The sequence below is a fragment of the Pecten maximus genome, chromosome 18 (genome assembly GCF_902652985.1).
Source record: "Pecten maximus chromosome 18, xPecMax1.1, whole genome shotgun sequence".
Classification (NCBI taxonomy): domain Eukaryota; kingdom Metazoa; phylum Mollusca; class Bivalvia; order Pectinida; family Pectinidae; genus Pecten; species Pecten maximus.
The window spans coordinates 26,340,702-26,363,336 of NC_047032.1; the positions used below are offsets into that span (position 1 = coordinate 26,340,702).

General features: G+C 34.8%; 1 protein-coding gene across 1 annotated transcript in view; it reads right to left on the minus strand.

Annotated features, from left to right (window-relative positions):
- LOC117316799 (neurogenic locus notch homolog protein 1-like) overlaps positions 1 to 20,029 on the minus strand; it is a 48,386-nt gene extending 28,357 nt beyond the window's left edge. The window contains exons 1-13 of the mRNA XM_033871573.1: positions 19,891 to 20,029; positions 16,100 to 16,194; positions 15,766 to 15,861; positions 15,001 to 15,066; positions 14,428 to 14,484; positions 11,540 to 11,633; positions 10,314 to 10,482; positions 9,878 to 9,959; positions 8,510 to 8,713; positions 7,532 to 7,667; positions 6,604 to 6,726; positions 6,057 to 6,160; positions 195 to 313 (exon numbers count right to left, since the gene is read on the minus strand). Coding sequence (XP_033727464.1) covers positions 195 to 313; positions 6,057 to 6,160; positions 6,604 to 6,726; positions 7,532 to 7,667; positions 8,510 to 8,713; positions 9,878 to 9,959; positions 10,314 to 10,482; positions 11,540 to 11,633; positions 14,428 to 14,484; positions 15,001 to 15,066; positions 15,766 to 15,861; positions 16,100 to 16,194; positions 19,891 to 19,987 — 1,442 coding nt within the window. The 5' untranslated portion in view covers positions 19,988 to 20,029. The remainder of the gene's footprint in view (positions 1 to 194; positions 314 to 6,056; positions 6,161 to 6,603; positions 6,727 to 7,531; positions 7,668 to 8,509; positions 8,714 to 9,877; positions 9,960 to 10,313; positions 10,483 to 11,539; positions 11,634 to 14,427; positions 14,485 to 15,000; positions 15,067 to 15,765; positions 15,862 to 16,099; positions 16,195 to 19,890) is intronic.
- Positions 20,030 to 22,635: the final 2,606 nt, after the last annotated feature.

Here is a 22,635-nt window from a genome sequence, read left to right on the forward strand (position 1 = left end):
CCGGATATTCTTAACAGTTCCAATAATATACCGGATATTCCTAACAGTTCCAATAATATTCCGGATATTCCTAACAGTTCCAATTATATTCCGGATATTCTTAACAGTTCCAATGATACACCGGATATTCTTAACAGTTCCAATTATATTCCGGATATTTTTAACAGTTCCAAGCTTTAAATTGTTCTACTCACTCAGGGCCCGGCTCTCCAATAAGGTTATATCGTATTTCCAGTGTATCAATGCAAGTTGAACTATCTTTTGCTATATCCATATTGTTTAGATCGAACCTTATCCTGGAGCCAGCAGACGCCTAAATTACAACAGAAATGTGACACTATTAAGCACAATTAATTATCCTGATGGTCAACATATATTGATATATATGACGTAGTATGCTTATTGTTTTGAGGAAAATATTGACTCCGGATTTGGAATTCACAAGTTAAGGTTTCCAATCCCCTATAAGGTACGAGTGTTTTTTGTTAGACGTTATAAGATATGGAACACAATGCATAATGAATATGTTTTGAAATAGCCCTATCAAACGTATATAAGAAGATATCCAAGAACGATAACAAAATAAATTACAAGCATTCGGCTATAAAATTAATTTGATTTTTCAAAGGTTTAGAACAATAAGTAAAGTTCTTTTGAATTACATTCTCTCGAATACCAAATACCAAATGAAAGAAAAGAACATACACATTCATAATTATAGCAATTAGTGATCAAGCGACTTGAGATACAGTTTCAAATTGTTGTTTCGAGTTAATTAAAGAAAGAAACGTTTATTTTCGATAGTTATTATTTCACACGATTCTTTGATTATGTGTTCACGGTGTGGGTTTCTTAATTATTTCTTCATTACTGAATATATTTTGATGATTTTTGTTGCCCTATCACAGACGATGTTTGCGTGAATATCGTTAAAACAAGGGTACCCGACGCCGTTTCCGCATCAAAATCAGTAGCGTGTGTGACCACCCTGGCATCAGTCGATGTTCTTACTCTCCATAACATTGACCCCATCAAGGTGTTTATTGCCCTTTGAGGGATATTATTCCACTCCTGAATAAGGGGCTGTGGGAGTTGAGCAACGTTATATGATATCGTTGTCTCATGTGCACCATATTACATGGCTACATGTGAATGTCCCTGCATTATCAGAGCAATGGCCCTACCCCTGTCGACTTCACTCAATCGCGGCATTTCTCTTTACAGTCGCTTCGAAAAGAAATGTTGTGTAACTGATCTGTACTGCTCCAGTGTTACATTTGTAATGATTTATCGGCACATATGGAGTACCCTGGATACACGCTTTCTTGAAAAAATCTGCATCAAGTATGCAGCGACGAGCGGGATCACGGTCCGCTGAATTTTAAATGTAAAACATTTTCACAGTGCACGGATGTAGCTCAGTGTGAAATTGAATTAGATTTAGAACACGTGTAGAAAAACCGAATGTGCGTTTCTTTTTATTCCCACTACCTTAATTCGTTAAACAAAAGACATTCTTTTTTTAGAAATAATCAAGGAATTGAGGGATAGTTCCTTAAATAAAATGTTTTTCTTAAATCAAATAATGCTTCTATATGGAAGGTTTGAAGTGACTCCTTATATTAAAGAACGTCAATGGAACCAGTGTCAGATCTTGGAGTTTGGCCTAATTTATAATATATATTTATAATGTGGGTTATTTTCATTTTTCCTGACAAAGTAGTAATCTTCCAGAAATTGCAAAGTTATTTAAGGACGTTGTAGCTAGTATCCGAGAATCAGGAACGATAACTCTTTACATTCGGAACTCCTCTAGATTATTTCTTTTGTGGGTTTCATCTAAACGCTTAAATTCGCTTCGATGTCAAGCGTATTTATAACGTAGACAATAACATACAGCTGTCATCCGGATGATGCAGCTGTCAGATGCAGACGACAACATGGATTCTTCCCGGAAGGATAGAGGTCTGTTTGCTGTTGGCCATGGGGGTAGGACTTCCCGAAGATCTAAAAGGGGGGCGCATTTTAAAGTAATCTCAATTATTGATGCTATTTTAAGTTTATTCATTAAATAACTGAATTATATTTGAATTATGTTGTTGGCTTTTTTCATAACACCCAATAACAGTTGTTACGGCAGTAGCGGATCATCGGCTAAAGCGGATCACTGTTTTATTTGCGCACGCGTATGTATTTGCATACTACTCGTACATGTGCATTCGCTATTTCGAATTTCGAATGGTCACCATTATCAGAGGAGCAGTACAATTGATCAAATAATAATTTTACTGTGTACTAATTTCCCCTCATGTCGCCCCTAGCTGATGCCATGTGTTGACACTAAAATAGCTTGTAAACATAGGCCACTTTCGAATGAGAAGAGTCTACCGTAGCCTTCCTTGAATCGTCCAGTCTGTCAATTACAATCCCAAATGGTCGTTGAATTAATTATTCATTCACTTGCACAAAATCAGATGCATAACTTGCAATTGGTATAGGTACTTATTGTATCAGCTTCATCATGTCGTTCTGCTGACAGAGCAGACGCTCTCACGGATACAGTCATTTGTAATGTGATCACTCGCCGATTACTGTGTTAGCGGTCCAATATTGCATGCTGAATAAGAAATTCCAAGTGGTGTTCATCCAAGCTAATTACACTACACTCTATGTAGACCAAAACTAATAAAGTACCATAAATCGCAATGCCCCATTAGCTGTCACTGTCACACTGAACCAAGTCAGTCTGAGGTGACGTAGAGCTGTGACGCAGCTGATCCAGGGGTCGTCTCAAAATTGTTTCAGTCAGTGCAATAATTGTTCAGGGTGTCGTGTTAAACTTTTAAAGTTTAAACGAAGAAAAACTATTATAATTAGGTTTTTTAAACGTTAGATACCCCTGTTCGCTAAAAATCCAAATGAAACTGACTAGGTTAAATGGACTAATCAATAAAAACATGTGCCAAAGTCCATAACATTTAAACATGGTATACTAATACATACAAGTTTTGCAACATTTTTTTTCCAGAGATGACAGAAGAGTGTATGCAGCTCTGTATTAAAGAATAAATGAAAATATCTACAATGCCTAAGTTTAGTTTATAAATTATTACTCTCACTAGTGTCGTAAACAATACATTATACAAATGTATTCGGTGGATATTTCAATTCAACATGTTCTGCTCTTTATTATTTTTTTTATTTTAAAGATACTGTAGTAGTTTATTGAAAAGAGAGGCCTATATAACAATGCTGTCTGTGATGAAAATTAACAGCAATAAAAAAAATTAAAGGTATAGAATTCAAACTGGAATGAAAATATATAAGGGCTGTTTTTTTTATACTCTAACATGTTTTAAGGTTTAAAACACTTTTATGGTTAAGCGTTTTTTATGGCTTAGTTTTAACCACTCGGTTAAATGGTTAAAGAGTTCCTCAACCCCGATTAAAAGCATGTTTGAGATCGATTCAAGATGGTGGAGCAAGTGCTGCTGCAAGCTGTAGAGCTGACAGGCGAGGGAGGAGACTTTCAAACGTTGATTTCTCTAAACGCAAGTGAAACTGAAAGTCGGACAAAGACTAAAGATTGTTGATTTCTTCATAATAACCCTTTGGTCTGATAGGACCTTCATGTTCTCCAGGGTTTGTTTGCAACGATGACAGTAACAGAGCATTTAAATGAAGTTGATATGGAGTATCACTTCGGCATGATTTCATTATATTAAAACATTTCTGAAAAATGCTGTTGTTCTCTTTGTACATGATACATCTCATTTTTCAGACAGTATATATATGTTCAAGTTACAGTAATGTGCCAAAAGTATTCGGTCACGTCATATTTTCACTTTATATTTCATGCATTTTGAAAATTTTTCAATAAATTTTTATGACTTCGTTTTTAAATGTATTTTCTTGAAATTCCATACACTAGTAGACTAGACAATTGTTAGCTCATTCATCTGATATTTTTACATACTTTTCCGCTACTTAATTTTCCAAAAATAGATAAATATAAGCATGTTGCCCGAAATGTGAAGTCACTAAATGCTCTTTAAAATATTCTTACTTAATGATTTCATTGCTAATTTTTAAAAATCTTAAACATGCAATATCTCTTGATATTAGCTACAGAACTTTATATATGCAAATATTGTAGCTAGTTAAGTTGTTGTTTTAACACCATTTTATTCAACCAATGCGTTTTTTAAAACCCTTGAACATGTTTATGTTTAATAGCTTAAACATGTTATAGGTTATTTCAAACCATAAACATGTTCGAGTATAAAAAAAAAACAGGCCTATAAAATTCTTAGTTTCATGTGAACTAAATTTTAATTTCTATTCTAAAATGTGAAAGAAACTCTATGCCGATTTGTAATTATTATATCACTTTGTTTTCATTCGCAGAGTTAAACAGGAAAACGTAAGAAAATTGATAATAGAACAGTCTAACGACTAGACTATCCGTCATGTACGGCTCGGTATTTTTTCCACGGATGACACTCAATTTCCCTGTATTTAATTTGGATAAAAGATACAATCAGTGTTTCCTGCTTACAATTTTGACTTGTTGAGATGGAATACACATTACCGATATCGTAAAGATACATCTACTACAGCTATAAAATGGTATTCCCCATAAAATATATCTAACGTTAACATCGGTAACGTCGTCGACATAAAGTTGAATAACGCTAAATCGTCCTGGGAAATGACGTTAAAGTTGTTAGTTGTAAAGAGCCATCTTTTTGAGTTGTTATGCTCCTACTGTTTAGTATATTCAGAACAAAAGCTTCGATTTAATATTAGACGGGGTCTATTGGCATCCGAAAATTGCGTTTTGAGACATCCCAGCAAACTTCACTCGTCACCAGGGGCCCGCAAGGGGACGTGATCCGTTATAGACGTACTGATCCGCTATAGCCGACAATTCGGTAGGTCTTGTTTTGCTTGTTTCATTTCGTATGTTCAATTCTATTCAGATCTTTTGGTATCACAAGAAAGGTAATTAAATTTGCTTTCTGGAGATATACAACACCTATCAAAAAAACAACACGTAAAATCGTGTGCAGCGATTGTATGCAAAGTGATCCGCTACTGCCGCAACAACTGTACCCTATATTTTGGTAATGTGTGCATTTAGTAATATATACAATGTACTGAAACATTTAAATTATGTACTCGGGGTTCATTTTGGAGGGGGCCATATGGGGCCATTGGCCATCAAATTTACTGAATGGCCCACATGATTAGGAAAAATCTTTAAATTTTCTTATGTAATGACCCACACATGATATTAGTTTTCTTGAAAATCAGCTAAATTTAATGGCCCATCAATTTGATAAACCAAAATGATCCCTGTGTACTGATGTTTCCAGTATATGACGTCATAGAATAGACAGATGTACCAAAATTGGAGTGAAGTATTTAGGGGGGGTGGGGTAAGAAAATGTCACATATTTCAAAAACTGACCATAGAAAGTTTCCGTAAAAAATCATGGCTATGCAGTAAAATTGATGACATATCCTGTTAGTTTTTTGAGAAAATTAAATGACACAATTATTTTACAAAAAATTTTGAAATCAGAAATAATCATAAAAATGACCATATAAAATAGAATCATGATAACGAAATCTGCGGCTTCACATGCTATTATTTTTATAATAAGCATCCAATACATAATAAAATGTGATATATACATTCACTAGAGGTTAATCAAGATACAGAAGCATTTATTTTATATTCAAAAGTAAAAACATTGAACTTGTTGCCATTTTAAATGCATTAGGTGCATTTGGGTTTTGTCCACAAAGAGGACCAGAGGTATATACTTATAGGGGGTCTAAAGGGGGGTCTAAAAAAAAAATCAACCACACAAAGTTTTTCTTCATTTAGGCAGTGATACATAATTATCTCCTGAGCAAATAACCAAAATTTCAGAAAAATTGAATGTCGGGAATTTTGTAGCCTCACTAGCTCTTAATGATGCACTTTAAAAACTTCAACAAGTCAAAAGAGTGTTTACATGTAGTTTATGGAAGGCAGTGTTGTTTACCTTGATCAAATAAACACATTTTCGACCAGTAGTGTATGGTTGGTTTGTTGTTGCTATGGTATCGGATCCACTTTCCCCTAAAGTGATGGTTCTACTGCATGTTCCTGAGAATAATTACATTATGATGATATGTCATTAAAAAACAAAGTATGGGTTAGGATATTGTATTAAAATGTAAAAAAAAAAAAAAAAAAAACAGAGGTGAGAACATATTAAGATACAAAATATAGCGGAGAGCAACATGTTCTAACATAAAACTTTAACGGAGGTTAGACTGACTATAAAAATAAAAAAGTTTTTCGTACAAAAATATAGAAAATATTGATGAGGGTGTCATATTAAGCTACTTTTAACGTAGAGGATGTTATCATATTTAAATAGAAAATATTGGTTAGGGAATCATCTTTAACTATAAAATGAAGAAGCGGTTATCATATTTAAAAATAAAATGCTGTTGAAGACAACATACAAAACGAAGCTACGAAATTCATATAGCGTTATTTTATCCCAGACGACTAATCATACTTCAGTAAAATCCTTAGCTTACCGCTGCCTGTAAGTCCTTCACAAGAAGCTCCATTGAGATGTTCTGGGCACACACACGTACACACTGGGTTATTAACAGTTTTGGTAGCAAATCCTCCGTTATGACAAACAGTGCTGGTACAATCTTCAAAGACATGGAAAATACATACATAGAGCATACAATATATATATACAGCAATGGATGAACATAGAATCGTCTTGTTGGTGTTACATTAAATCAACAAATTGCGAATGTCAGTCGTGATGAAACTTAATATTTGAAAACAACCGAGAATATCGTCATAATAACGAAACCATCATTCTGACTCAATAGGCAAGATATGTTTGCTGTGTATGCTATAGAAAATACAAATTATTTAAAAATGTGCAAAAATTCATGTGTTCCTTATTGATAAGACAAAACATATTTTCTGACACGCATTTTGTCTTCTCTGCTGTCTTGGTGGGTTTTTTCATCACATGTTTGTCAGAATTTTTTTTATGCAATATTTTCGGTATGGTCGACTGCGTATCTGTGCTGATGATGTTGAATAACTGAACATTTCATACAAATTGGTTTTTACGCTTTGGAATATTTTACGATTATATGTCGACGCTATAATTTTCAAATGTTAATGCAAAGTTGTTGTTTTTTAATTTCAACATGTTGTTTTGGATTTTTGTTAAACATATTAAAAACGTGAGAATATATATTGAAAAAAAAAACGAAATAAATACAATAACGATCCCTTTCATTCTTTTTGCATGTAATAAGTTTAAAACGAAAACCCTTTGTACTTTCAATAAAACCGCTCAAATTTGAACCTTTGAAAACAACACTCTTACCTTCTAATGTATCAGTCAATATTTTTAATTCCCTGGGCTTCACTGGTAACGAAGAAAACATACAGTTATGTTTTATGTTGATGTCGATCTGATATTAAACTCACCTTTTCCACATTGGTAGACATTTGTGATAGCTTCTCGATCGTAAAAAGAAAATGTGTTTTTTGTATCTTCGGTCAGGAATTTCAAATCCTTGTCTTTAATTGACATTGTCTCTTGCCCACTAGTTACAGCAAATATCTGAAATAATCAATTAGTGATGAAATCAAGTAAGTAATCATAACTCGTGATCAAATTGTCAACATCCGAGAAAAAGTTCTATCAACAATACTTTGAAAAATCCAACGCTGAAAAGAGTTATCCAATTTTACATAGCCTTACAATGTAAGACAATTTGATCACGGCCACGTAAAAGTCGGTCAAGTTACGACAATTTGTATAGGCGAATTGTTCATTCGTTCATCACTTAACCTTAAAAGGAATGAAATTTGTACGCAAACTGTGTTTGCCAAAATCGGGTATGATCTTTCAGAATATTATCAGTATTTTTAGTAAAAATGTCAAATAAAAAAAATTAAAATTGAAAAAAATGGATGGCTGAGGGACACTTTCGGCAGAAATTTGGTAGTTGTATGAGAGAGAAAGAGATTTCTCTCATATCTCGCCATGTTGGATAGAGTTTGCCCATGTAAGATAGATTCATCTTACATAGCTATCTTACATGGGCAAACTCTATCCAACATGGCGAGATATGAGAGAAAAGAAATTTCTTACTGCAACCAACTTTTCTTTTGTGTCGTAAGATCAAGTAAAGCGGTCGATGAGGAAGATAATATATTGTCAAATGTTTCCAACACTTTTGAATATATCGCAAATACGTTCGACAGGGACAAAAGGGATATACAATTTACGTCGCGTTGACACTGAGCGTTAGCGTGAAAACAAATTGATTTGAAAATGGACATATTTTCAACGAATTTTCTGCACTTACTTTTGTTTGAAGACTCGGTTCGTAAAATCTCGTGTAAAATGAAAACTCATTAAGATCTTATACATTAACATTTAGTAAATAAGTCACTCACAAATCTAGAATACATTAAGACGGATGCCAAACTAAATTCAGTGGCGGAGGAAGAAAATGTGTCATCTTTTTCTGTTATATAGTTCGAGGCAGCATCTGGCTGAAGTTTGCTCCAAATCATTGTGAGTGCTTCGTCGCGGTCTCGACGCTGTTGTTCGTGTGTACCATCTATGACATGCATGAACTCGTGCAACACGACGTACAGCTGAAAGAATTACAACAAAATATCATCAATACCACTAATCACGTGATATAAGGCGTTAATTCTGTGACTTGATATTCCAATAATATCTTAGAGATGTAAATTATATCTATTTAAAAACCATACATGTCATATCAACATATATCGAACTCTCAAATTTGCCTGTATGGAAGAGTGCGAGAGGTCTTACTTTTGAAGGAATCTGGGGTGCTCTGAAAAAGTCCATGTGGTCGTTTGGCCTTCAGATATATGTTATGAAGTTGTAAGCGACAGAACAATTTCTAATAGGCTTAAGTAATGAGAAACAACGCATATCCCTCAGAGATATATTCTTCAATAGAACATGTATGACAATTTTTACCCATTATATGTGTATCCACACTTTATCTTGGATGGGGTAAGCCTCGTGTCTGGCAACTTGAGAATCCTCATTCCCATGTTGGTATTAACCTGTCTCACCCCAAGGAAGAGATTCTATCATTCTCTAACCGTGGACAGGGATATCCACAACATTTCCTGTGTAAGATTGTTTATCTCAATCTAGGGTTGAGACAAGCGACATGTGTTCTTTGCACGTCCTCAGCAATTCATGATATCACGGAAATAACACAATGACGACACGGCACTATTGTCTTGCATCTATGTAATGTCAATGCTAGATACAGCTGTATGGTGTCCCTAGCATCACTGAGGAGTCCTAGATGGACAAAACAGCTGTATGGTGTCCCTAGCATCACTGAGGAGTCCTACATGGACAAACCAGCTGTATGATGTCTCTAGCATCACTAAGAAGTCTTACATGGACCAAACAGCTGTATTATTTCGGGTCTATTGTTCGGTATTTGCTGTGTAATTGTTATATACATTTTTGCTGGGTATTTATTTTCACACTATATCTAATGGGCACGAAAAGCGAAATTAAATTCCCGCGAATATAAACAACTATACAGTACTGAAGATGAATGCATTATATCTAAATGTGATATTCACTTAATCACTTGTGGGTCTTTTGACCAATGACTATACACAAATACGTATATCTTGACATCCTAAAATAAATAAACCACCCAATGTAATCTTACATATGTTTTCTACCTATGTAAGATAGATATAGGTAGATATTCACCAATAAAAACAACTATTTCTGTGTGTTTGTAGTATACTTACAAAATTACAGCCTCCGGAAACGTGTAAGTTTAAATGTATTGGTGTTGATGTCCCCGAGTATCTCCCCACACCTGCGGAACACCTGTAATCAAGGAAACAACAAACGTGGAACAACACCCTAATATAGGTTACGTGTGATTGATTAAACATTTTATATATTCATTTACATTGGTATGGATGCAAAATGAGAAAGATAAATTTATATTTGAGTTTACAATTCATTCTGGATTAAACTTTCTGAAGTTTTCCATTTTTAAAAAATAGAACACATACAAAGCTCATTCACTCTTTTAATGATAACATAAACATATTTTATTCAGAAGAGGTTCTGAATAGGACTGACTGGGGTCCAAAATGGACGAAGTGCTTCAAATACAGTAATGTGTTGGCGTTCTTTTTTTCAATCATAGGCTTTGTGATTTATTAGCGTCTGTACCCTCCTGTGTTACTTCCGGTGATTTTCACGTATTCGTTTCCATCCCCTGATGCTCTTTGCCTCCATTCCAGACATGTTTTTTCCTTGAACAGTTCAACGGCATCCAATAAAAATCCGGGTATTCCACTTTGGGTGATGTCAGCATCCGTACTCGATTGGAAATAATTGGCTTAAAGACAAATTCAAATGAATTATGAGGCTTTCATACTAATAGCTCCGATAACCAATTAGTAGTTTATTGTATACTCTTTCATTATAATGAGTTTTAATTTTGGTTGTTAATTTGTGGCTGTTTTACGAAGAGATATTCCGGTAGGGTAAACATCTTCAGCTTTATCGATGACAACCATCATGTAGATCTAGGTCAGATATATATTATATAGTGGGATTACATCGGGGAGAAAGAAAACAATGTAATACACAACTATGTATTCCAACAACAGGTATAAATAGGTCGATGTCCTAATGAAGGCATGACTCAAAATAGCTATGGTTCCAACATCCTGATGTTCTTCAGAAGAAAACGTTATGTTTAAATAAAAGAAAATAACGCGGTGCAAATAATAAAATTTGTCGAATTTTCAATGATGGCGATACAAATTATGAAATGCTTAAAATGTTCAATACATTTTTAACAACCTGTGTTGATTTGCCTATATATATATCGTTAGTAAACCAAATTGTAGTTATGTGACTGTAAACTACAATCCCCAGTGAATTGGTCAGTGTAGGAATAAGGGTATTAAAAACATCGTAAATTCAGTCGATAGAAAATAAGCGTATCCGTGGGAACAATCAAATCTACCCGGCGTAATGTCCGTCAACGCCGCATCACTTCTAATTGATAACGGTATATATCAATGCGCAGAAAAACGAGCTTGCTAACGTCATTTATACGATAAGCGGGAAATTCAAAGGCATTCTTGCTTCAGTCACAAAATAATGAATGTAGATATAAGCATTGAACTGTTTCCAGATGCTAGTATAAAGTCAATATGAATAAAATTTGGGTGACAGATAAATTAACGGGCGACATCTTATTTATCTGTCACCCAAATTGTATCCATGTCGACTGTATACTAGCATCTGGTAACAGTTGAATGCTTAAATATTCTTTATTTACATTAATGTATATTGTTTCGAAGGCGACATATGCATGTTTGTTATGAATTGTACAAACTGTATACTTTAAAATCAAATTTCAAAATCTATGTATATATACATACTCAGCTGACTTGAGTCGTAAGGGACGATTCCATTAGGCCATAGTCCATTCCCAGATGTATCAATGTACCTTTTGTTTCCTCCTTTTCTCTTTGGCTGTGTATTGTACAATGAAGAAAGATGCAATAAACATTTAACTGACATCAAATTATCATAAATCATAAAAATGTAAACTTTTGTTTATTTTACATTAATTGCTAAACAAGTTATGATCAACTTATATCAATCGTTTTTGTTGGCTGGACGGAAGCGCGTGAGGGCTCTTACTGTGGGAGGAAACCCGAGTACCGCACCCGGAGAAAACCCCAGTGATCGGGCAGGTGACCCCTATATTTTTTTCATGTCCAATCAGGGAGTCGAACCACGGCCGCATAGGTGAAAGGCAAGTGTGTTACCAGTATGCCACCCGACCACCACTATACACTTTAGCGTACATATTTAGCAGAAACCTTATTTAAACGGTTTTTGCGCGAGAAACTTTGCGGTGATTTATAACTTTTATTATGTTACTTTTTATATACTATTTACGTAGTTTATAATGTAGAAGCGCCAATTTATCACTAAGATAATATAGCTCAAAATGTCCTTGATCCATTAATCATTTAAATTAGTATGTGGAGAAATTAGGGGAAACATTTCGGGTATAAACACTTGCTCAATTAAGTGATACTGAGTCAATATGAACAACATGATTTTTTGTTTTTTTTGTTTGGGCTTTTTTAAGGAGCAATGCACCATTTTTTGTAATTGTTACTTACTTTATAGACTTTAGTTCAATATGTGGAGTTATAGTTTACTGTACAGACTGTGGTTCAATATCTGGAGTTATAGTTTACGGTACAGACTGTGGTTCAATATCTGGAGTTATAGTTTACTGTACAGACTGTGGTTCAATATCTGGAGTTATAGTTTACGGTACAGACTGTGGTTCAATATCTGGAGTTATAGTTTACTGTATAGACTGTGGTTCAATACCTGGAGTTATAGTTTACTGTATAGACTGTGGTTCAATATCTGGAGTTATAGTTTACGGTACAGACTGTGGTTCAATATCTGGAGTTATAGTTTACTGTACAGACTGTGGTTCAATATCTGGAGTTATAGTTTACTGTACGGACTGTGGTTCAATACCTGGAGTTATAGTTTACTGTACAGACTGTGGTTCAATATCTCGGGTTATAGTTTACTGTACAGACCGTGGTTCAATATCTGGAGTTATAGTTTACTGTACAGACCGTGGTTCAATATCTGGAGTTATAGTTTACTGTACAGACTGTGGTTCAATATCTGGAGTTATAGTTTACTGTACAGACTGTGGTTCAATATCTCGGGTTATAGTTTACTGAACAGACCGTGGTTCAATATCTGGAGTTATAGTTTACTGTACAGACTGTGGTTCAATATCTGGAGTTATAGTTTACGGTACAGACTGTGGTTCAATATCTGGAGTTATAGTTTACTGTACAGACTGTGGTTCAATATCTGGAGTTATAGTTTACTGTACAGACTGTGGTCCAATACCTGGAGTTATAGTTTACTGTACAGACTGTGGTTCAATATCTGGAGTTATAGTTTACGGTACAGACTGTGGTTCAATATCTGGAGTTATAGTTTACGGTACAGACTGTGGTTCAATATCTGGAGTTATAGTTTACTGTACAGACTGTGGTTCAATATCTGGAGTTATAGTTTACTGTACAGACTGTGATTCAATATCTGGAGTTATAGTTTACTGTACAGACTGTGGTTCAATATCTGGAGTTATAGTTTACTGTACAGACTGTGGTTCAATATCTGGAGTTATAGTTTACTGTACAGACTGTGGTTCAATATCTGGAGTTATAGTTTACGGTACAGACTGTGGTTCAATATCTGGAGTTATAGTTTACTGTACAGACTGTGGTTCAATATCTGGAGTTATAGTTTACTGTACAGACTGTGGTTCAATATCTGGAGTTATAGTTTACTGTACAGACTGTGGTTCAATATCTGGAGTTATAGTTTACTGTACAGACTGTGGTTCAATATCTGGAGTTATAGTTTACTGTACAGACTGTGGTTCAATATCTGGAGTTATAGTTTACGGTACAGACTGTGGTTCAATATCTAGAGTTATAGTTTACTGTACAGACTGTGGTTCAATATCTGGAGTTATAGTTTACTGTACAGACTGTGATTCAATACCTGGGGCTATAGTTTACTGTACAGACTGTGGTTCAATATCTGGAGTTATAGTTTACTGTACAGACTGTGGTTCAATATCTGGAGTTATAGTTTACTGTACAGACTGTGGTTCAATATCTGGAGTTATAGTTTACGGTACAGACTGTGGTTCAATATCTGGAGTTATAGTTTACGGTACAGACTGTGGTTCAATATCTGGAGTTATAGTTTACGGTACAGACTGTGGTTCAATATCTGGAGTTATAGTTTACGGTACAGACTGTGGTTCAATATCTGGAGTTATAGTTTACTGTACAGACTGTGGTTCAATATCTGGAGTTATAGTTTACGGTACAGACTGTGGTTCAATATCTGGAGTTATAGTTTACGGTACAGACTGTGGTTCAATATCTGGAGTTATAGTTTACTGTACAGACTGTGGTCCAATATCTGGAGCTGTTACTCACATTATTGACTGTTGTACAATTTCCGACATTGCTATTGACTTTATTAGTTTGTTTTTTCACTGAATCGGATAGTTTACCAAAGACTCATATCGTCCGCTAATATCTACATGGTGCTTGTGTATAAATTCAGTGTATACCTGAACGTCGTATTGACCAAACGACGCCTAAAACAAAGTTGCAACATAGTCGGCTTCACGTGTTGACATGTACATTAGAATTGAATGTATCCATATGATGTGATCCATCAAACGTGTACATACCTTTTGCCTTTCATGACCGTCATTCATAAAGTTTCGGTTAAAATCATCAACCCGTGCCTAGAAAAGGAATGCAAAGTTTGATGATCTCGTATCTATTTCATGCACATTAACATGAACAAAAATGCAGAGAAATTTAATCTTTTTAAGGTTATAAATATATCATAATATTAATGAATATCAAACATACAATAATACAACAAAATACATGTACATCGAGCATCAGACAAATACCAAACATTTAACTCAAAATCAAAGAAGCTAGGGTATCACTTTCAGTTAATCCAAATGTAAGCCTGAAACATTTAACTTATTAGTTTTATATATATTCTATACATAAGTAAAACCTCTTATAGTTGAAAACGATATGGGACTCTGCTTCGTAAATATAATCGATATTCAAACATCGAAAATCGTAATCATCACAGTGTCGTAGTACAGAGTATATGTAATCAATCTAAACCTGAAACTGGTCAGCAACCAAAGTAATAATCATTATAATGTTAGCATGCTATGACAGAATTATGACGCTCTGCTTACATATTAAGACAGACAGTGCATTAACATACAACATACCTTATGACACTTGTCGTTTTCACAAAGGGTCTCGCTGTTAATCTTGTTCAATTTATCATCGTCATTCTTAAAATAATCAAAACGATAAGCTTTCTATGAAAAAATTAAAAAGCCCATGGCTATGTCATACAGAATTTATTATATGACTCCAACGAGTGAATATGCCACCAGGTTTTAGGCTGGTGGCATATCAAATTATTGCACGATTTTTAAAGTTCCATATGACATAATCACAAGGTGTAAGAACGTGTTCATCACATAACTCATATCTATTTAATGTAGATAAAAAGTATCAAATTAATTCCAATATAAGACATGATAATTTCGACTTGGATGGTAGATGTATGTGTTTCTTTACAGAGCATGCGACGTGATACATCAACTGTGACGTAATAAATTTATGACGTCACAGCAGTGTTATCATACATGCGTCTTGTAACATTAGTGACATAGCCATATGTCATGGCCGGTTATATTACGAAACAACCTTATACAAACAAAACTATATGTATGGAGTAAGCTTGTATAAGCCTTTCATATAATGGATTGACTTATTGTTAGAGATCGATATCCTCATAATTATTAAACACAATGAAATGACATGGATTCTAAATGTTGTAGAAGTTAACAAAATGATTGTAAGACTGAAGTTTAAGATAACAGAATTCCCAAATGTCATTGAAGTTAAATAATATAATAAATATGTTATCAATTAAACCATTCGGTATATCAAGCAAAATAGTCTTGGAAACACAAAATACTCACTTTTTCAATTTTGGGATGATCACGCTTTTGTAGGTTTTTTCGTTTCTGCTTCAGGATCTGTTCCATAATACTTTCAATCTCTCGTTCATTGCCATTCTTTAGAAAAGGGAAAAGTAGCAATAATTCCCTGAATATCGCATTGGTTGTTTTCGACCTCAACTTGTCATGGTACTAAACATTCAATGATTTCTTACATACATTCGATATTTTTTTTAATATTTTACTTACTTTTAATATCTCTTTGTTCATATATGCGATATTCTTAAATGTTGTATTTATATCTAATATCTTATAATTACATGAACTAATTGTTTTGGAATTACACGTTACTTACTGTATCAGCTGTTTGCTCTTTACGCTTTTGGTGGCCATCATGATTCTCCTTTAGCACCTTACGGATGACATTCTCAAGCTCTATGTCCGTCACACCTGTTAAATAATGGCTGTTTAAACAACAACAACTGGTGCTGGTTATAATTTCCATATTTCTATAACTATAGACCAATGTGTAATTACGCTAATCTATTAAAACTATTCGACGCTCCCTATCTGTGTTGGTTTATGTTTCTCGGGAGGCTAAGAAACAGACCAGTCTGTACTGTCGTGGTTGTGTCCTTGGTCAAAACACTTTATCCTTATTGCTTTGGATACGTGCATCCCGTCTGCTGTTCAGTGAGGTAGTCAGCAACTACTACAAGGAAACTCCGCTTCAAAATGACCCTGGCTATTCACGGGGTGATAAATCCTGCACATCAACAAACCTGTATTGCGATGCCGTCAAACCAACGCTTCCTATCTTATAGTACAGTTAATTGTATTCTATGTTTGTTTTTGTTTAAAGAAATGACTGTCTATATTTAATATAGGACACTATTGAGTTCATATTTGAAATAGTTCAGTTATGTTGGGGAACATCCAATATTAGACCTTTATGACACAGAATTGAATTTAAACTGTGATCTTTTATTTTTCTGTTTTTATTTTTAAAATCATGAACCCGTTGCTATTTCGGTTCTGGTTTTTTTCGGCTTAGCAAGCCCAAGGATATATTCGCACCACGAGTTCATGTATCAATAATTGGCGATTAAATATCAGACGGTGGACAATTTCCTGATCGTTGTCAATTAATAGATGGCATTTTGTTCATGCGATTAAAGTGTTTCGGCCCGGTCAGTCACGACAACCTGCATTTGGATATCCTAATCGCCAGATTTTATCGTCAATATGTTTTAAAAACTCATTACGTATACCGAAATACTTCAACATGAAAGCTAGCCCTAAGGTGAATATTGTGTTAACTGTTTGATATATATCTTGTACATTATAGCCATTGTTGTATCTCATATCAGTATTTCCGTGTCAACGTGGAATATCCGTAAACCTAGTTGGGGACATATCTTAAAAGCAATAAGAAAATAATGCCATTTACTAAAATTGTTCATATTTGTAGAAAGCCATAATTTCCATTGGATATGTTTGATAAGGACGAACTGAATTGAGGCGCTTAGCAAATACGGTGAGAAGGGGACGAATTATCATGGCATTGTATTTTAATTTTTCATTTACATGAATTCATTTACTTTTACCATTTTCCCACAATTTTTTTCTATTATTATTTTCCCCTCGGTACTGTATCATTAACTTATGGATTATTACGCGATATCAAAGATAAACTGTAAATATATATATATATATAGAGAGAGAGAGAGAGAGAGAGAGAGAGAGAGAGAGAGAGAGAGAGAGAGAGAGAGAGAGAGGGGGGGGGGGTGTTACACAACAGTATGTGGCTGCTTTATATGATACTCCTACTACTCGATGAAGTTATTTTTAGAAAATCAGCTTGATTTTTCTTTCACAATATCAGTTGGGGCGTACGGATTTATCCTGTAGTGAAATGCCACAGGTTATTACGGAAGCGTATTAGGGCCACTATAAAAAAAAATTAAATGAAATTAGTAAATCGTACGTACGAATTAGTAATCCGTACGTACGAATTAATAAATGGTACGTACGAATTAGTAAATCGTACGTACGAATTAATAAATGGTACGTACGAATTAGTAAATCGTACGTACGAATTAGTAATCCGTACGTACGATTTTTTTTTTTTTTTGATAGTGGTCCTAATACGCTGCCGTAGGTTATCATACAACATACATGTATGGCAATTTCAGAAATATGTGGAAATATTGTACCTCATTACAAACCCTAACAAACAATAAGGGTTTTATTTATCTTCAAAGCAATACATTGGAAGAGTTCCATATGAAAATTTAATTATAACAAAAACAATTGCGAACTACGTTTGTGTGTGTCATCACTTCCGGAGCCGCGTGAAATTCACCGTGTCAACCAACCAAAACGCATTAATTTTAAGTTATGTATTGGGAGTTGAATAGTACCAACCTATTCCGGTAGGAAATATATCTACATGTATATATATATACATGTACAAACTGTTTTACGAACATAATACTTTATCATGGCTCTCACCGCACATAATTGATCTTAACTTATGATAATACGTTAACATAATACTTATACAACTTCCAGCCTTGTATATTTTTCATTATAGTCTGACCAGAATTACCTGTCGTGTTGAACTTTGATTAGCATATTAATTACAGACGAGTCTATAGTCATTTGGGGTTTTTTTTTTGGGGGGGGGGGGGGGGGGGGTGCTTTGTATACTTTATATAATGTAAAAAACCTTATCATCAGATGCATCATTTGTATTTATATTGGTCTAGATTTAGCGACAAAACTGTTAACATGTGAACAATTGATCACATATAGTTACTTGAATATGTGTAAACCATGCATCAAAAATAAATGATACAATCCCAGTGTCGTCAATATAAAATTGTAACAAAAACGAATGGTCCAAAACAGCACCCTGCTGGACACAGTAGTATTCTTAATCAATATGTTTTGCTAACACACCTGTGCACAAATGGAACTACCCACTTCCACGGAAAGGTCAACGCGACAGGTCATTCTGGTTTGACTATTCATGTCAATATTTTATAATATGTAGTATGCAGTATATGAGGCTGTCCTTCATTTTATATTGATTCGGTCATTGAAATGGACAATATTAAATGCATATCTCACCTCAAAAGTATCCATAACATTTGATTTTGATTTGTACACAGGCATCTTATATCATCTCAAGGCTATTAAGAAGACACGAACTCAATATCAGGACACAAATTGATTTGTACAAATATTTACACTCGCTAGTGAAACTATACATTGATGTGTTAGCACTTGAATCAGCCAAGTGCCCGTACAGTTGCTGTCATTAAAATCAAAGCTACCTGGGTTATTACTGTATATATACACATAAGATTTCGGAATACATGTATTTTACATAAACAGGGTTTACACAGTGTAACACTATTATTTTAGAGTAATTGTGTACACCGACGGTCGTATCAACATTAAATGCTCACCAGTATGCCTACTGTCATGTGAAAGAAAAAGAGTATCTTAGTTACCGATGCCGTGATTATATCGAAAAGTAACAGGTTGTTGTATTTTTCACCATTGGGTGATACTCTCGCATAGCACGCACGAGGCCTTAAAATGGGATGTTCGTTATTTGTCAATGAAATTCGCGAGATTAACATGAGCGTTTGAATTTGTCTTTAATTTCATAACGTCTAGTTCAGTTCACCACACCCATGGTATTGAGAAAAAAGAAGAAGAAATCCAATCTTTAAATGATTCATGTTGAAAACAAGATGCCAGATTGTAATGAAACGAATAAAAAATTGTATATTTACAGACCTAATCTCGCCCCTACCCGATTCAGCAAAGATTGTGTTTGTTTAATATATTCAAATAATGATATTTCTTATTCGGAAAGTCTAAGGTGTAAACATGTCGTTTTTATTCTTAGCTAATGTTTAAAGATGTACAATGTAGATTGAAAACTAAAATTTAATTATAAAAAAAAAATATTTTTAAAAAAATCAAAAATTATATAATTCAGTCTTGTTGGCTCAAGGAAGGTCTTTCTTAGGCTTGCTGTTGGAGCAAACAGGAGTATCCGGAAAAGAACTAGAAAATATGTAATTAAATGGCAAATTATAGCATATACAATTATTATATGATACTGACCTTTGCTGTGTATGTCCGTTAATGGTGAACCTTGTGTTGCATAGAACAGACATAAAAATGCTACCAAGAGCATGCCGAGCCTTCCGCTCTCTTGCATTGTTAGTAATGAAAATCACTGCTTACATAAAGTGACCGAGGAGAGTCTGCTCTGCCCACGTGACAAGGGTAGATTCCATCCGGACAGTCTGCATACATAAAGTGACCGGGAGAGTCTGCTCTGCCCACGTGACAAGGGTAGATTCCATCCGGGCAGTACAGCTGTCTCGACCCAATGCCGATAATATACACCATGAAGGCGATTAAGATTTGATTATTTATCTGTTGGCTATATGGAATGGGTTCCATAACAAAAGAGTCAGACCTCAGTTTAGAGTGTATTTTGTTGTAGTATTACTTTGATTCCATTCCTATTTCTAATTCAATTCTACTTGATTATTTTGACACGGGTCAGAGGACCAGTTTTACTGCTCAAATACACAAAGATAATTGGTGAACGTTTTCTGTCGCTAATTACAATATTCTGATTAAGAATACCTTTGTGAACAAACATCATCATAGATTATGACAATTTTAGATATGTTTTTGTGATAAACATTACACATGTTCTTAACAAAAATACGTTCTCTTCGTTTTCTTTTTTTAACTGTCAAAACAAAACCTGGTAGCCCAGTGACAAATGTTGGTCACGCGAACTTCGCAATATTTTGAAAGATGTAGGAGAGCAATTTACTTTTCACAATACGTATGCATTCTTTTTGTTTGAAATATGGAGATAATTTCATTTGGTGCACATGAAAACCTAACTAACGCGAAGACATTCGCCTTTGACATCCCAGAGTTAAGCACTCAATGAATTTATTTTTGTTTTCCTCTCTACACAAAGATGAGAAACGGGTTGGTCTGTGCTCTAGTGACTGTGACCCATGGCAAGACACTTCACGCTAATTGCTCTGGTGGCATGCAACGGGTCTCTCGTATGTTTTTCAGTGAGTTAGTCACCAACTACTACAGGGAATTCCCGCCTCAAAATGACCTCGGTTGTTCACGGGACGATAAGATAACAAGCGTCTCTACAAAGGAAGATGTACATATCGATAACCCTTGGATACGTAAGATGGCATACACTGTAAGCGTACACAGTTTAGCAGTAATACTATCTTAGCGGTTTTCTAGCTGAAAACATTACGATAAATCATGATTTCATCGCGGCACTGATGGGTTTTATTTCTGCAACAAAAACATAACGTAGGATTGATATAAATTCCATCACAGCATTTGTCTACTACAAAAAAAAAAAACAGTTATAGTACAAAAGTAAGATACACACACCTCGGAAATCAACGCTATCTTTTATCGGATGACTGGAATAATGCCGCCTACATTATCATACTGCAAGATGCATAGATACATATGGAAAGATGTTCCAAGAAACTACAATTAACGAATCTCCAAGGTCGAATAGGCACGGTTCAAGTTCAAGTTCTTTATTGACTTTGAGTCTTCCGACTCATCAGTATCCTATACATGTACATACATTGTAATATACAAATTTTACATAACATTGACAACATCAGACAAAACACACAAAAAACCTAAATTCGTGCCAGAGACAATATACTCGGAGAGCATAACTATGTTAAAGAAGCTCTTTTGACATTTGCCACTTTGATGTATTTGGCCAATTTTTCTAAGTCTTTGGTATTTTGCCCGTTAAATAATTGTATCAATGTCAACATACTTGGTTTTTTAAAATAGTAACTTTTCAAATATAGGCACGGTATTACCGAAGTATGATCGGATCAAACCACCAGGGTCAGCACTGGTTCGGTTGACTATTACTTTGACCATTTAGGTGTGTAGTCTCATTTTTAAGTTATTGAACAAATACATTAAGACAGATTACAATAAGCTTTGGTTGTTTGTTTGCGGGATTGGCTTTATTAGATTTGGGTCAAAGTCGATAGACAGCTCAGTTATCTACCACGAGAAGAATATGATGGGAAGGAGTATAAAGACTTAAAATATGTTTATATGTAATGATTTTTAAAGTGATTATATCTATAACATGTTGCCATTAAATGATTATTTGAGTATACATGAGTTGTTATCCGTATGGATGACATAGGAATATAAACATTAATTATATATATACTGTATTAATTAATCACTTTTATTATAGAAGCGTAAGGAGCATTTGGACTGTCCATTATTTGGTTTGTTTGGTTTGTTTAACGTCCTATTAACAGCCAGGGTCATTTAAGGACGTGCCAGGTTTTGGAGGTGGAGGAAAGCCGGAGTACCCGGAGAAAAACCACCGGCCTACAGTCAGTACCTGGCAACTGCCCCACGTAGGTTTCGAACTCGCAACCCAGTGGTGGAGGGCTAGTGTTAAAGTGTCGGTACACCTTAACCACTCGGCCACCGCGGCCTCGACGACTGTTCATTAGCCACTGGGGATAGCGCAGTATTCCATACACAACCAGTATAAGGAGGGACTAGTATTCAATCTAATTAAAATTAGACTTGTAATTTCCACTCCTCTACGATACTCTACGATAAACTGCAATACCGTATCCCATACACTACTTAATACAGCTTAAACAGACATGTTTTGAAAGAAAATGTCCCCTACGGAGGGTCTATGGCATATATAATATATAATAGGCAAATACTATAATAAAACAATTTAAATAACATTGAAAAGCTTTGCTTGACCGCGTCCACGCAGCAGTTTCGCTTAGGTGT